This window comes from Coccinella septempunctata, chromosome 1, assembly GCF_907165205.1.
Source record: "Coccinella septempunctata chromosome 1, icCocSept1.1, whole genome shotgun sequence".
Taxonomy (NCBI): Eukaryota; Metazoa; Arthropoda; class Insecta; order Coleoptera; family Coccinellidae; genus Coccinella; species Coccinella septempunctata.
Genome location: NC_058189.1, coordinates 11,525,622 through 11,542,062, shown reverse-complemented (window position 1 = coordinate 11,542,062; position 16,441 = coordinate 11,525,622). Strand labels below are relative to the sequence as shown.

Here is a 16,441-nt window from a genome sequence, read left to right as displayed (position 1 = left end):
GCACTATTACAAACTCCGCCAAGTGAACAGCACAATGGTGTCGGAACTCAGCAAGGTTAGGGTTTGAGCCAGACGCACAGATCTACGATGGTTCACCCCTAGGTGTGCTTTGTGCTCCCTCCGGGTATCCACACCAGCAGGGTATCATACTAACAGTAGGGGTGAGCACAGGCAAGTTACGAAAAATAAAAGAAAGGCAGCCACCTCAAAGTACGTTCTGCACCCCCCGGGTATCCACACCAGCAGGCTATCGTACTAACAGTAGTGGTAGAACTCAACACGTGGAACAGGATGGTTAAGACTGGAGGCTGAGGTTCCAAGATAATAATACGGAGTGTTGTCATATCTTCGGACGGTTCGGCTTAATCTCCGGATCGCTCACTTGCACCGAATGAAAGAAAAAAAACTCGGGCGAAGAAATTAAAAATGAGAAAAGAAAACTCCAAATAACAAAACTATTCTTCCTACAAAAAAAAAGGTTTAACTAAACTGCTTTTAAGGATAACAAAGATCTCGAACTCGCGCAGTCAGCACCAGCAGAATTAATCGAATTAATCATTGACCTACGGGGGGACATCTGCTTCCATACCCACCGGGGGTGTGTGGATGCGCCTCGAAAATCAACTTCGCGTCGATGAAGAGGTTGATTTCTACTTTATCGGTACTGAAGAATACAAACTCGGTTATCTTCCAATTCAGGATGTTTGATACGGTACGACATCGTTTTTCATAATTGTTTAACGATACTTGATATTTTTTAGCAAAGATCGAGCCTCGTTTTAGATGTCAGTTTCCTTCAATATTCCGGATGAAACAATGCAACACCGTCTGATGGAAATTTCACTTTTAGTTTTGATAGTCCGTAGAATATCATTTCATTCTAGAAATATTCTTCAGAATCCGGAAAAATTAAATTTAAATTCCGTTTAATTGAAATTTCCATCAGTAATCCGCCGTAATAACCCAAAACGAAGAAAAAGTGTCTTCCTGCATTCGGCATTGTTTTTCCGTCCACAAAAACACCGTTAATTTTATGGATTCAGCATAAAACAACGTGGATTGCAGATAACGACAGTTTCTTTTACCGATAAACAGATAACCGCCACCGAGAATATTTCTTCTGGGGGAGAGTATTCGAGAATACCGAATTTTTTGATGCAATTGACGGTCACATGACCGTCCACATGTTGGAAAGTTAATAAATAGGGCCGCGCCACCAGACGAACGTCATTCTTTATTGGAAAATCGACAGTTATATACTTTCGATTTTTATTGGCTTTTAATTTCTTAGTGATATGACCGTACTGGAGCAAACCGTAAGTCTTTCTTAGTGATTCAAGGTTGCATTTTTTTATTTGTCCAACTGTGCTATCCCTTTATTGTTCATTTCCCCCTGTTTAAAGCAGACTTTTGTCGCCTGGCTCTCTAGTGAACCAAGACCAATCGTCAGATGTCTCGAATAAGTCTTTCCGCTGGTATTGCTTGGCGTGTATATGTATACCAGAGATATATCTATCTATCTTCTATATCTCTGGTTGCCACGGGAGACCACAGTAACCTACCCCGCCCTAACCCTGTTGTGACCCGTTTTCATTTTTCCTGTGTAAAGCAGACTTCTGTCGCCTGGCTCTTTGGTGAACCAAAACCAATCGTCAGAAGTCTCGAAGTCTTACCGCTGGTAATGCTTGGCATGTTGCCACGGAGAGGGAGAGACCACAATAAACTTCCCCGTCCGTTATCCTAGAAACCGTGTAGTGTTGATTGTGTTTCACCTGAATCAACCCCGTCCTGTTTAATTGAATATTTTCAATTCTGATTGGCCCCTACACTGAAAGTGCCTGGGATCAAACCCATCGCTGAACTAACCGTTTACAGGGACTTGGAGCTTTCTGAGACAACCTGTTACTGTAAATTTTGTGTAAACCCCGTACATCCCTTTTTGTCTCAGAAGAAATCAAAGTGACCGGTATTGATTACTTCCTTTCTTTTAAACCTGATATGTTAACTGAATCTGATTAATTTGAATATTGTTTAATTCATTAATTTCACTGTGTTAATTTTGAATTACTGACCGCAGAGCTAGTTTATGAATGATTGGATTGGATTGGAATGATTCATTTCTGTTTTCCTCATTTTGAACTTGGTCATCTGTTTATTTTTCTTGACTTGGAAATCGTTGTATGGTTCACTGTAGATTAAATTTATTGTAATAAATTCGGTTTTAAAGTGCTTGTGATCGCTACCATCTCAGTACCTGGGTGGGTTTGCTATTTCTCCCAATTGAAAGAATAGCTGGCGCTCGAGATTTAAACCCTTGCAAACTGAACCCCATAGAGAAAGTCTTGTCTCTGCTGAACCCGTTACAATTGAAAACGGAATATTTCAACTAAAAATCAAAAAAGAAAAAAAAAATATGCAGATTGAGAAATTATATACATATTTTAAAATGAGGGCACATTTCTACAAAAAGAAATGCGATCTCATTACAATGATCTATGTACTACCTGTGTTATACCCGTAGATAGAGGAAGGGGAAGATAACGTAAACAACAAGGAAAATGTGTCAAACATCTCTGTTTTTGTTGACATTTACTGTGCATCTACCCCATGTTTGTTTACGTTTTCCCTAATATTTGAATGTTAATTATCGTATTTGTAATAATTCTAGAGGATATTGCACATAAATGGATCTTTATTTTACTGTTCGCTCGACATGTTTCGCCTCACCGAGGCATCTTCAGGAGCCTCCTGAAGATGCCGTAATCCTAATTAACTTTGTGCTAATTTGAGCGGCTCATATATTGTTTTGAAAAAAACATCTTTTGGCCTTAATTCTCAGCACAATATTATTGTACTTGTGTATAGATTATTTTGCGCATATTGTTCTGAGAGAAACTACTCAACGACATCTCAAATAAGTCGCTAGACCCTTTGAAACAGTCCATAATGGAGTTTTCAATGAAACAAAAACTATATTTTCTTTTTTATTCATATCAAAAACAATTTGATACATGTCACTAAAAGTTTTCTAAGACTTGGCGGCGGCAGCTGCAGCTTTTTCTTCTTCCCTAATCCTATCCTTTTTGAGAGGACCCATGAAAGCAGCCTTATCAGCAGCTGTCTGGAACCTACCATGACCAAATTTGGAAGAGGTGTCGATGAATTTCAAATTGATCTTCTCCAAAGCCACACGTTTGGTGTGCACCAAGAGCGACTGAAAAATAAAATTTAATGAATTAAGAAAAATAATATCAATCATTCTAAACAAGACAAAGTAGAAATTGTAATCTAGAGTGAAGATTCGAAAAGGGACTTTTGATGAACTTGACATTTAGAACAATTCTTACCTTTCTCAAAGTGATAACCCTCTTCTTGGTTCCCATACAACAACCCTTAATCATGATGAAATCATTGTTCACTTCACCATAATGGGGGAATCCTCCCATTGGAGTGATGGTTTTTTCTGTCAAATCATACTGGGTGGAGGCATTGTTCTTGATGACCTAGAAAAATCATAATTATGCAGATTCAGACAAGTAAAAACAGAAAAAGAATTAATTACCTTGCCATCCTTGGTGTGGATACCGGCACCAATTCTGTAAATCTTTTTGTTGATTTCAGTACGGTGGTGATAACCCTTTTGACCAGCACGGGCTACAGTGAAGGAAACTCTGGAAGGATGCCAAGCTCCAATACAGGCAACCTTACGAAGACCTTTGTGCGTCTTACGAGGCAATTTCTTTGTGTGCCATCTTGAAGTTACACCTGAGAAAATAAATTACTTTATAAACATTTAATTGTTAAAGTTCAAAACAAGAGTTTATAGGGGAGGTATTCAGTAGGAAGGCAGCATGGAAGTTTCATCAATCATGTCAGATAGGCTTTCCATGTTTTATCATCATTGTTTGTTCAATTTGAGAATGGAATGTAGCAAAACTAAACAAAACCTTGAAATGTGTACTTACCTTTGAATCCTTTACCCTTGGTGACACCAATACAATCGATCATTTCATCCTGGGCAAAAACTTCGGAAACGGGAATAGGTTTTTCGAAATGTTTTCTCGCCCATTCAACCTTATCAGCAACAGTACCACCATTCAATTGAATTTCCATGATATCTGCTTTCTTTTGTCTTTGTTTCAGTAACTTCATCTGAAAAGTGAAGGTCATGTAGTTAATTACAAAGTTTTCTAGTTGATTAAGCCGAATTCTCAAACAGTTAAAAGATCACCTGAGTATGGGCAATGATTCTAACCACTTTGCAATACTTGACAATTTTTTTCAAGTCCCTTTCAATGGATTTTTTTCCTAAATCATCGGACCATTTCTTTGAAGCCTTGGTGAAAGCCTTCTTCTTGCTCTTGTACCTAAACAAGCAATCAATAGGTAAGATAAAGCTCAGCTAATAGAAGTGGTGACTAGTTAACTGATAGCAACAAGGGTACGTTTACCGTTCAGTGAAATGAAAATTTTTTTATTCACACGTGAAATAAAATGATATGAGCATGAGTGGATAAACTTTATCTTGCTTTTTTTGCTATGGATTGAATAATAACCTAGCAACAATCAATTGAAGCGATACCTTTGGTTTCATAATTATATAATTCTCTGGAGACATTTGAATCCTAATCAAAATAGAATAAAATTTTGAATAACACAAAAGTTAGAAATGTTTATTCCTTCGCAGAAATAAACCTACTCGCTGAGCTTGTAGGTTAAACTTTCTTCCCATGAATAAACATTCATTCAACTAACTTGTATAAATAACTATGAATTGTTATTAAGACATGCGATTTTTAGGGTTGAAATTCAGGAATGAATTTATTTTTATTATTATTTTTCAATAATAATTATTATTTCAGATAGTTCATCAATTAATTTCCCACCAATCCATTTTATCAAAATAAATCTTTTCAATCACATACCAATTCTTATAGAAACGCCTACGGCAATCTTCAGACAAATGCTCGGCCCAGACTGTCGCGAGAGCCCTGAGACCATGTGGAGTTTCAATATACCCTACAACACCTACCACCATCATAGGTGGAGTTTCCAAGATCGTCACAGCCTCAACAATTTCCTTCTTGTTGATCTCTGGTAAAAAAAATTTCATGATTTGGATAGAAAATAAATTTCCATTTAGAAAGAGAGGGAAAAGGTGACATGAAATCATGAGATTTCTCTCAGATTTTTGTTATTTTGGATGTTATTGGTGAAGTATGGATTATTTCTTACTTGATCCAGGACGATCGGCTTCACGTACAACATGGGTCATACCAGATTTGTAACCCATAAAAGCAGTCAAATGTACGGGCTTAGAGGGGTCATCCTTTGGGAAGGCCTTTACTTTACCACGATGTCTCCTAGACCTCTTTTTGGGATAGAATCCCATAGACCCATGACGGGGTGCACTGAATTTACGGTGAGACTGAAATGAGGTTATTTGTTAATTATTAATTCTTGGTAATTACATTACACAAGCTCTCCAGTAATAGTAGTAATTGATGATGGAGATCTGGGCCCCGCACAACGAGGCTCTTTACCAGATTGCAAGTGAAGTGAATGAGGTTATAAAAATTTTCAACTTTGCAATATTTACAAGAAATATCAATTATAAAGATTATTAAGAATTTAGCATTGGATTAATCGAACTTACTATTTCATTTTGAAAAAGAATTGATATTGATAGTTTGAAAACGCTGTTGTAACAATTGAAACCACGTGGACTATAGGGAAATAGTTTGGAAAGAATTAGAATATATAACTTATGTGTAAATGTATATTTGGTAGAACGTATTGTAAATAAAACAGTTGTTGAAAAACATTCAATTCAATTAATAATTATATCTACAACAAAATTAAAATTTCATTCATATAACTCACCATTGCGCGAAACACCGAACTGAAAGAGAAAGAGACTTCACTCTTCGCTTTAGAACACAGAGAACAGAATGTCAAAAGTCAAAACATAGACAGTAGTGTATAATGCTGTCAATGCTTGACATTTAACATCCAGATTTCAGAATTACTTCTATTGTTTTCAAATGGTTTTTTATAATGAATCTTCAGATTAAATCAAGCACTAAAAAATACCCCTGAAATATTTGAGTTTCTCAAGAAATGCATTTCTTATCATAATCAGGTAGAAAGCTTTAAGCTGCCCTCTAGTGGACCCTACCAAAAACCTCGAAGCCCAGTCTGCTGGCCGATCATGAAAGGGTGTTCAAACTCAGAACCTTTGAACAGAATGGCACAGAACAGACAAACTTGACTTACTTTATGCAGAGTGGTGCCGTGACCAGGATTTTTGGAAAAAGGAAGTGGAAGCTGAGAGATTCAATGCATATTGTAGTTGTATTAGGAAAATTGGGACTTTGCCCTTGATATTCCTACATGACACCCTTTTGTATGAAATATGCCTTAGTTTTGTTGCAGGAAGAATTATTTTTTCCTCTTGACTGAATAGACCAGCGCTTACTTGATGGTCACAAAAGTACTCCAGTCGATGCCCATCGTCAGTACAAGAATCGATAGGAGAGATACCAGCTTGTATTATGTTCGGTTGAGAAATGAGGTTGCTTTGCGACCTGGAGTTTGGATATAAGCCTGGAATGGAGATAGCTGGTGAGGACTACGAGAGCAGCTTGAAGCGTAGGCTACACTACATTCATGAGAAAGTCCGACAGAATCTCCACATAGTGAGTGACCGAATGAAGATTGAGGATTATTATCCAAGTTGCAGAAGGACTAGAAAAGACCATACAAGGTGATAAAAAGGATCAACAATCTAGTGCACCTTATCCAAAAACTACCTAGGGGAAAGAAACGAGTGGTCCATATAAATCCTTTTGGCGAAATACGAGGCGGACTACGATGAACATGACGAAATCCATCTGAGAAGGATGACTACCCGGAAAGTGGAGCATGATGAGATGAGCCAATTCATATGGCAAACTAGAAGACCTGCGTATATCCAGAGGAATAAAATTAGTCTTCAGGAAGAAGTTTGGTCGTGTACCTGTGCTCTTCACAAGGTATATGTGGGATACCTTGTTGAACCTCAGATCATCTTTAATAGAACGGGAACGAAGATAACGAAGGGAACGAAGATAAGGGTATGCAATCTCAAGCAGAGCTGTCAGAAGGCGAAGGAGGAGACTGTAGAATGCTATTTCGAACAACAAGGGTGCTGCAGAGAGGGAGACGCTTGTCGGTACTAGGTTTAGTCATACGAAGCTTTAGGCCTTAGACTCAATATTGACAAAACCAAAATTCTGGTAAGTCCACCAGAAAACCTTCAAACAGATATCAGCCTGGAGGATGAAACTCTAGAACAGGTCAAGCAGTTCAAATACTTGGCAAGCTTCATAAATACTAGGGCTGGACACGGAAATACACAACCGTATCAATTGAGCATCACGGGCATTCTGGAAGCTAAAGGATAGAGTGTTTCAAAATCACGTGGTCCTCCCAACGCTTCTTTACGGATGCGAAAGCTGGACGCCCTACAGGCGACCCATTAAACAGCTTGAACAAACGCAACAACATAATCTAAGACAAATAATGCACATCAGATAGTTTCACAAAGTTTCAAAAGCTGAAGTCTTGCAGCGCGCGAGTTGTATACAATTGACACTCAGATGACTCAGATGGAGCGGCCTCATTCTGAGGATGCAAGACACAAGACTCCCCAAAATAGCTCTGTACGGCGAATTCACAGAAGGAGCTCGAAAACCAGGATACCAACCAGTATATAAGCGGTTTAAGGATACACTCCATCAATCCCTAAAAACAGTTAATGCCAATCATAGCTGGGAACAACTAGCGTTAGACAGATCACAGTGGAGGTCTTTGGTCCACAGCTATAATGGAGAGACCGAAATCGATCATTTGAAATCGATCATTGAAATGGGGTATAGGGTATAGATAGGCAAGGCAAAAACGTGAACAATGAAAGCAAATAGTACAAAAGACAGGACCAAAAAATGCCTTGCACAACAAAATTCAGAAAACTTTATGCAAGACATTAACGAATTCCTATCAATTCACGAAAATTTTGATTAGAGTATTTAGCTGCCAGTAATATACGCCAAGGTGGATGCGGCGCGAGATTTTGTATGCAAAAATATTGCCGATTTAAAGAAAATATGGATGAGTACAAAGAAATTAATCGGAATAAATACAAGTAAAGGTATTTGAGACTAGGAGCTAAAAATTCTTATCCATAGCTCATGAAGAATGTGAAAGAACACACACAAAGAAAAGCAAAAATATAACGAAATGTTGGAGCAAAAATCATTACAGAAATATAATATAAGTTGTTGCATACATCTGCAGCTTTCTCATGCATGAGACGTCAAAAAAAACCCAAATCTCGAAAAATAAACTTGAAACAGATTATACGATTTTCACAAAATGAGTTTTCAAACCATGACATGTGTTTCGTTATGACAATATCATCTTCAGGTGGGTGAAGGTCAACTGTTTTTTATACACAACAAGATAAATCTAGCAGATATTTGCAGGTTTAGACTGACTTGTATAACTTAGCAAATTGTGAAAGTGCTATAACTTATGATGTGTAATCCAAAAAATACTTATTCAAAGAATGTCAAACATGTAAAAATCGATATCTACAATACTACCTACCCAAGATAACAAGTTGGTGTCCTAACGACAGTGGATGTACGAAATAAATAAATAAATAATATCTTTATTTCAAGGGATCTTCGTACAAAGATCAAATGAAGTCACAAAAATACAACTACAAACGTTTTGCAGCGACAAAGTATTCGCTCAGTGTCAAATAACACAGGATCTTGCTGGAATATCCCTCTACTAAGGTCCTCAAAATGTCCCAATTTTTCAAACTTATGTACGATATACCAAGGATGTTTCTTTTGCGTTCTGGTAACATCCTTTTTATATTTCTTTAATAATTTTCTCGCACATTGTTATAACGTTAATTGATAAATCGTTTGGGTGAACAGTTGATAAATTTGAAAAATTGAAATGTAAATATCAATTATTTTACTCTTCAGATATCCACGTAGGTATTCTTCATTTATATTAGGCGTTTTCCTATTCACGTGAATATGGCTCAATATCAATAAGACATTTTTTCAGTCTTTTTTTGAAAACATTGATGTTATGTAAAATACTTTAATTATTTGGAAGTGCATTCAATAGTTTTATGCACATGTAAAGGTGCAACCGCAAGTCCGCAACCGTTCAGTCTTGACGAATTTTCAACAGAACCCATATTTTTCAGGATTTTTCGAAGGTCAGTTTTCGAGTCGTTTATATCTCAATAAAAGTAACCGTTGATGTAAATGTGAAACATATTCTGAAGGAGCAACTCTTCTAGTAATAAATCTGAGAATTTCATCCATCTCGGCGCAACCGTTCGGTCTTGACGAATTTTTAACTGAACCCATCTTTTTCAGGATTTTTCGAAGGTCAGCTTTCGAGTCGTTTATCTTTCAATAAAAGTGACCGTAGATGAAAATGTGATAGGGGAGACTAGGGAGCATTGATACATGGGGAGGCTTGATACAGGCTTATATCCGCGATCTGTAGCCGTTTTCAAAAGTATTATACTAGTGAACACTATTCTTTGGCAGAGGGCATTGCGCGACGTTAATCTCTCTGTAAGGCTAATAGTAGTTTGTTTGTGAAATATTCAACGAAGAGTGTTTCGAGGTGAGAAATTGTAAGTTTTTATTCAAGTTACCTAAGGGTTTTATGATCATGCATTAATTCTTCGGTATAAACAAACATTTCACTGGGAAATATGTATAAAACTACTCAATTTACAGTTTTATTCGCCTTTCAAAATATATGTGTATAAGATGAAAACATAAATCACTTTAAAAATTGCTTTCAGGGAGGTTTGAGACATTTGTCGTGGGGAGGCCTGATACATGAATCATCTTCAAAAAATATTCCGTAGCTAGTTGGATAGGCCTACATGAAGGCGTTTTCACCATCCAACATATCAAAGGGATTTTTAACAACTGGAATTTATCCGTACAATCCCCATGTATTTAACGAGGCCGACTTTTCTTGTGCGGAAGTGAGTAACCGACCATTTCCTTATTTTTTTACACCTATGGGACCAAAGCAAGCCAGTATCATTGCTGACCTACCCACTGAGCTAAATAATCCTCTCGATTACTCTCCCAGTACATCGTATCAATCCTCCCATATGTGGGGATCCTCCCATATGTGGGGAGGCTTGAGACAGTTTGCATGTTTTTGTGTTCAACGTTCTGTATAGAATAAGATGGTTATGTTTTGGGACTTTTATATTTATTTTGTTGAACGATTAATTGAAGAATTATATAATATAAGAAAAGTCCTGTTTCTTCATATAATTCAGTTTTCAGAATAAAAATTCCAAAAAACGTATCAACCCTCCCCAGTCTCCCCTACATATTCTGAAGGAGCAACTCTTCTAGTAATAAATCTGAGAATTTTATTCATCTCAGCGCAACCGTTCGTTCTTGACGAATTTTTAACTGAATCCATCTTTTTCAGGATTTTTGGAAGGTCAGATTTCGAGTTGTTCATCTCTCGATAAAAGGAACCGTAGATAGAAATGTGATACAAGACATATTCTGAGAGAGCCACTCTTCTAGTTATAGATCTGGAAATTTCATCCAATTCGCCGCAACCTTTCGGCCCTGATGAATTTTCAAGAGAAGCCATATTTTTTAGGATTTTTCGAAGGTCAGCTATCTAGTCGTTTATCTCTCAGTAAAAGTAACTCTGAAAGAGAAACTCTTCTAGTGATAAATCTGAACATTTCATTTATCTCAGCGCAACCGTTCGGTTTTGACGAATTTTCAACTGAACCCATCCTTTTCAGGAAGGTCAGCTTTCGAGTCGTTTATCTCCCAATAAAAGTAACCGTAAATGTAAATGTGAAACATTTACATAAGCATTCTGCTCAAAATATGTCCCCCTCCGAATAAAAATTGACCTGTTCCGGCATTTTCTCTGAAAACATCCTTGTCGAGACATAATTGGCCTGGCAAGTTTTCAAATTGTCAGCTCCTGTAACTACTTCAGGGACTCAATAAAAATTTGCGAACCATAGTATCCATGTAGAGGGTCAAGTGATATTTCAATTGAGGTATAGCTCATCTCCTATTCCCTATTGAGAATTTAGGGGTGATAGCTCCTACACCTAGGGCTGAGGAGATTTCGGCTTACAATTCTGCTCAAAATATGTCCCCCTACGAATAGAAATTGACCTGTTTCGGCATTTTCTCTAAAATCATCCTTGTCGTGACATAATTGGACTGTCCAAATTTTCAAATTGTCAACCTGTATATATACCATATTTATATTCAATTTTTCTGTATATAGGAGTTGAGCCTAATTGTTAATTGACATAGAAATTAACTAATTCATTTCAAAATCAAAGTATCTACCCAAGTTTTCCTGTCAATTATAATGCTGTAATGCTGCAATCATAACAAGCATTCAAAAAAGAATCGTACGTTGTGGAATTTTGTATGATTTTGTGTCTTACCTTGGCGCTAAGCATGTACTTACTATCATACTATCACGTGGTAGTGTAGTACTTTAGTCTTTATTCATAGTGAAAGTATTCATCTCAATTCATCTCCAGCATAAATTTCGATATGAAGACTTAAAGAAGAATTCCTAGCAGATTTCTCCCTAAATCCGAAACTCTAACTTGACAGCTTTATCAAATTTGAATGTAAACCTCAAAATCAACGATAATATTTTATCTCTGGCTTTAAGACCTATGTCGATAGCCGTTTGACTGGTCAAACTCTTTCTATAATATCTTCTCACATAATATTATAGTGGTTCAAACACACGAAACAGACTATAAGCAAAGAGGAATCCTTCAATCCTTGCTATCAGTCTGCAAACTTCCTTAGTCTGCTTCACAACTGAAAGCTCCGTCACATATTTGCTAACAGAAAACGCTGAATAGATGACGATATTTTGTTTCAGCCTATTGATTCGATGAAAGATTTTAGATGTTTTCACTGGGATGTGCTTTTTACCACTGCACATGTTTCGCTATCACAATAGCTTCTTCAGGTGTGGCCGGTGGAGGAAAGTAATCCGGTGGAGAATGGTTTATATTGATTGATTATGAAAATATTTGAAACAAGCACCACATGACAGCGATCTAAATAAAGCAACTGAAATTTAAGTAAAATTCAAAGTCAGTAACATCAAATATTTATTCGTACTATGTAATTGATTCTTCTTTGGAACATTTCTCTCTATAGATGTACACATTGTATATACTGATTACAGATGGACGTTACTCCAAAGATGGAGCTACATAGACATCAAAATACTTTACTTATAGTAAAGCATACTTGCATTCCTAACTTTTTCATTTTAATACTTTTTCCATAAAAGTTTGATATATTTGAAACAAGAAACATATCATTAGTATTGCTACTAACATCTCACCTATACATAAATACAAAGAATATTATTTAATATTTCTGGAGATATATCTGCAATGCTAACCATAAGTCACGATGGGATACAGCAATGGAATGGAATGAATGGTGTGATTATTTTCATGGCAACAAACGACTATAAATTCACGAAGTAAAATGTTGAATGAATGATTTTGAAATTCAAGACCGGACACTAATGGTAGGTATGAAAAGTAGAGAACCGCTTTAGTACTTTCTTAGGTTTAGTTTTTGGTACAGCTGCATAAACCCATCATCAATTTTCAAAGAAATATAATGTAATATCTGTTAAATTAATGCCACGAAAGAAATTGATCGAAGACAAATTTCTTAATATTCTGAATGTGAAGGCTTTCAGTAAATATATCTTGCACAGATTATGTATTAATGTACTAGTTATTTGTGCTATTGACGCTCCGCTCATTGCGCAAAATAACGCAAATACGAAAAATAGTATTTCCCAACGTGTTGCATACAAATTTTTTTCTAATTTTTTATTCAAAATTGTATCCATAACATCCTACTGGATGTCCAAAAGTACCAAAAGAAGCTTCCCTCGCAGATTCTTTTTAAATGAAAAATTAGAAATTTTTTTTTTCGAATTTTGACATATAAAGTGACACGTTTTGAAACTCATCAACGTTTTGAAACGTTTTTCTTTGCGTAACTAGTTACGCAAATGAAAAGATACTTGCACCCATATAGCAACAAAGTAGAAAATGAATATCTCCAATTTTTGACGATTTAAAATAAGGAATCTTCGAGGGACGCTTGTATAGACATTTAATTTGAATTCAAATAGTCAATATTCAAAAATGGAATCTTTCGTGTGTGAAACAACGCTGGGAAAAAATTTTCGTAACTTTCTTTAATACTTTCCAATACGAAAAATAATGTTCTTCCCAATTGATTGCACAAATAACTATTACAAAGAGAGAATGCAACGAGAAAGAGGAAAACAGAAGAATGCAATCGCCCAGTGCGAGAATAATGTCTTTACAGGTGATAAATTATTCAATATTCAACTCAATTAAGGATGATATAATATCTAAAGATTCCATAGTTTGATTAAAATTTTTTCTGTTGGAATTTCATAGGAATTTTCATCTCATTGAGGGAAAACGGAAATTAAAATGAAAATGTAGGTACATGTACCCCTTTATCTTCACTACCAGGCATCTGCGCCTTCATGTTGATTCCTTTTGCCTTATATATTTACACAAATGCCAACTTATATATAAGGATATAGGTACATTATATTCATATTAATTTATTAAATTGACTTAGTAGATTTTGATTTAATGAATCGTGCATGTGCTTTCAGTTATGAAATACAGGGTGTCTTCAAAGGTGAGTCTTTTTTCGACGTAAAAATCATCAAAATAAGCCATTTTATCAAAAATTTTCTATATAAAATATTCAAGATGTGTGAGGTACAAACCCTAGTAGAAGTTCGACTCAGTTTCATTAAATTTCAAGTAAGCACTGTAGAAGGTGACTACGATATCGGAAAAATGAAAAAATTTTAATAGACAATGAATGGTTCAGTACTTGCGAGTCTATCTGCTTAGTTGCGTCACTTGAAAAAATTGTAGCATCGTGCGGTTCAGGGTAAAGAAAATTGAGACAGTTTATTGAAAGTGCTTATGTTGACAAGAAGCTAGTGTTGTTACCCTACTTCATCCCATTTACGTCCTAAGTATTTTTCTCTCAGTTGGTATCCAAATAAAAGCCATTTCATAAAATCGTTTAAGTTATCACTAAATATTGAGAAAAATTTGGCAAAACTAAGCTTTCATTTTCCTTCCCACGAAACCATATGATTGAGTCAGTCATCATCACGAGATAAATGCTATAATTCAGATAACAAATGATCTAGGGTCGTATTGAGGTCTGTTTCAGTAATTTTCCTTTTGAAAAAGTTTTGTATAGGTAATTTTTGGTGAAACGCTCTATATTGACCAGTTCTGTTGAAAGCAAGCCTCACCTTAAAGTACACCCTGTATATTTGATTCAAGTGATTTCAAAATTGACTTACATAGTTAATTACAGTTATACTCCGAATGGCAACATCTATCGACTCGAATTATAGAACCTTCAATAATACTCTGTCTTAATAATTTAATTTCGCTATAGCGAAATTCTATAGATAGTTATTCATTGAATTGGCATTGTATATAATATGTACATTTATATGGAATGAATCAATATAACTTCATCGAGTCAATAATAAAAACATTCAGCAAGAAAAAAAATTAAAGAAATAAGAAAAGGGTTAATTAATCAATACTTATACTTTCATCTCTTTGCTAACAATTGAAATGTCATGCAGATTCAATTCAAAAAATTGTAAAAAACCTGCTCTTTCATTTTACCCAGCCATTTAACCTTGAAGTCAGATAACAATACATAAAACAAACGATCTTTTTCGTTATTCACTAATATTTTCAGGATAAAAATGAACATTTAATATAAAAAGAAACCTAGTGGGATTCCATTAAAAAACTAGGAAAATTGAGTGGAAAATATTTCAATATTTTCTAAAAATATTTCGAGAACTGAATGTTATACATATACAGGTAAAGGTACATTATTACAATATATATTATAGACAACTTCTCAGAAAAAATAAAATATACATTCAGTTTTCGATACTATCAATTGTGTAAATATAATTTTGGATACTCAGAATAGCTACAATAACTCTCTATTAATTTTAATCCTAGTTATATACCTATAAGATAGTGTCATTTTAGATATTTAGGATGCGATACCACGTATGATTCGTATGAACCAGATAAATATAATATCACTAACAAAATTAACAACTGCCAAAGATTTGTGGAACCATCAGAAGAATACTAAAAGAAAAAACAGAGAAACAAATAAAATTTTATAAAATTATGGCTATCCCCATGCTATTTTGGCGCCGAGAAAACAAGACTATACAACTTAGAAATATTTGATATATATGTTGTAATAACAGAATTAGAAAAGAACTATAAGAGCAAATGGAAAGAAGAACACTGATATAATATTATTATTATTATTATTATTATCATTACAATTAGAGTTAAGGATAACCTATGTAACTCACAATAAAAAAAAAAAAATTACATACGGCTCATGCTTGTGAATTCGGAAAGAAAAAAAAAAACAAAAAAAATTAGATTGAATTAAAGTAACGAAATACTGTCCATATAAAAGAAAAACTAAGTCCTCCACTGAAAATGAAACTCGCACTTCCAACTGGTCACAAGTATCTACCGGAGCTCCATGCGTCCCATCTGTTTTTGAAGCTGTTAACACTAGGGGCGTTGACGACACTGTGGGGCAACATATTCCATACCCGAAATACCCTGTTGCTCAAGAAATTCTCTCTGCTTCTGGTGAAAAATCGTTCCCTACTCAGCTTGTATCCGTGTCCCCTTAGATTACCTCTGTTTAATGAAAATAGACCAGACATGTCAACACCGAAAAACCCCTTCAAAGCTCTAAACGTGGTCAGCATATCTCCCCTCATCCTGCGACTTGAGAAAGTTTCCAATCCCATCATGGCGAGTCGAGTTTGGTAGTCAGGTCTTATAATACCGAATGGGATTCGAGTTGCCCTCCGTTGCACCTGCTCCAGCAGATCTGCATCTTGAACAAATATGGGATGCCATACTGGACCGGCGAATTCCAATATGGGGCGTATATACGTCTTGTAGAGCGATGTTAATGTTTGAAAATGGCAACGGTTGAAACATTTCTGAATGAGGTACAGAGACTTCTTAGCTTTATTCGTCACCCGCACTATATGCGATCTCCACATCAAGTCAGCATCAATTGAAACTCCTAAATCAACATGTGATGTGCAAGATTCAATCGGATTTCCGTCCAAATAGTATTTCATTTTGGGGTTGTTACTACCCAGATGCAGGACACGGCACTTAGAAAAATTCAGAGGCAACAGCCATTCC

The 16,441-nt window shown here is 35.7% G+C and overlaps 1 protein-coding gene across 1 annotated transcript; it reads right to left on the bottom strand.

Annotated features, from left to right (window-relative positions):
* Positions 1–2,971: 2,971 nt before the first annotated feature.
* LOC123319790 (60S ribosomal protein L3) lies at positions 2,972–5,984 on the bottom strand. Its single transcript, XM_044906732.1, has 8 exons — positions 5,884–5,984; positions 5,236–5,428; positions 4,926–5,094; positions 4,232–4,367; positions 3,966–4,152; positions 3,563–3,765; positions 3,348–3,503; positions 2,972–3,214 (listed from the first exon to the last, which is right to left on the bottom strand). Exons 1-8 carry the CDS (start codon positions 5,884–5,886, stop codon positions 3,029–3,031), a joined length of 1,233 nt encoding a protein of 410 aa, XP_044762667.1. The 5' UTR covers positions 5,887–5,984; the 3' UTR covers positions 2,972–3,028.
* Positions 5,985–16,441: the final 10,457 nt, after the last annotated feature.

Coding starts and splice junctions, on each gene's coding strand:
- LOC123319790 (XM_044906732.1), bottom strand. Junction 5,095..5,235: donor AGCCGATCGTCCTGGATCAA/GTAAGAAATAAT, acceptor TTTTTTTACCAG/AGATCAACAAGAAGGAAATT. Junction 4,153..4,231: donor GAATCATTGCCCATACTCAG/GTGATCTTTTAA, acceptor TTCACTTTTCAG/ATGAAGTTACTGAAACAAAG.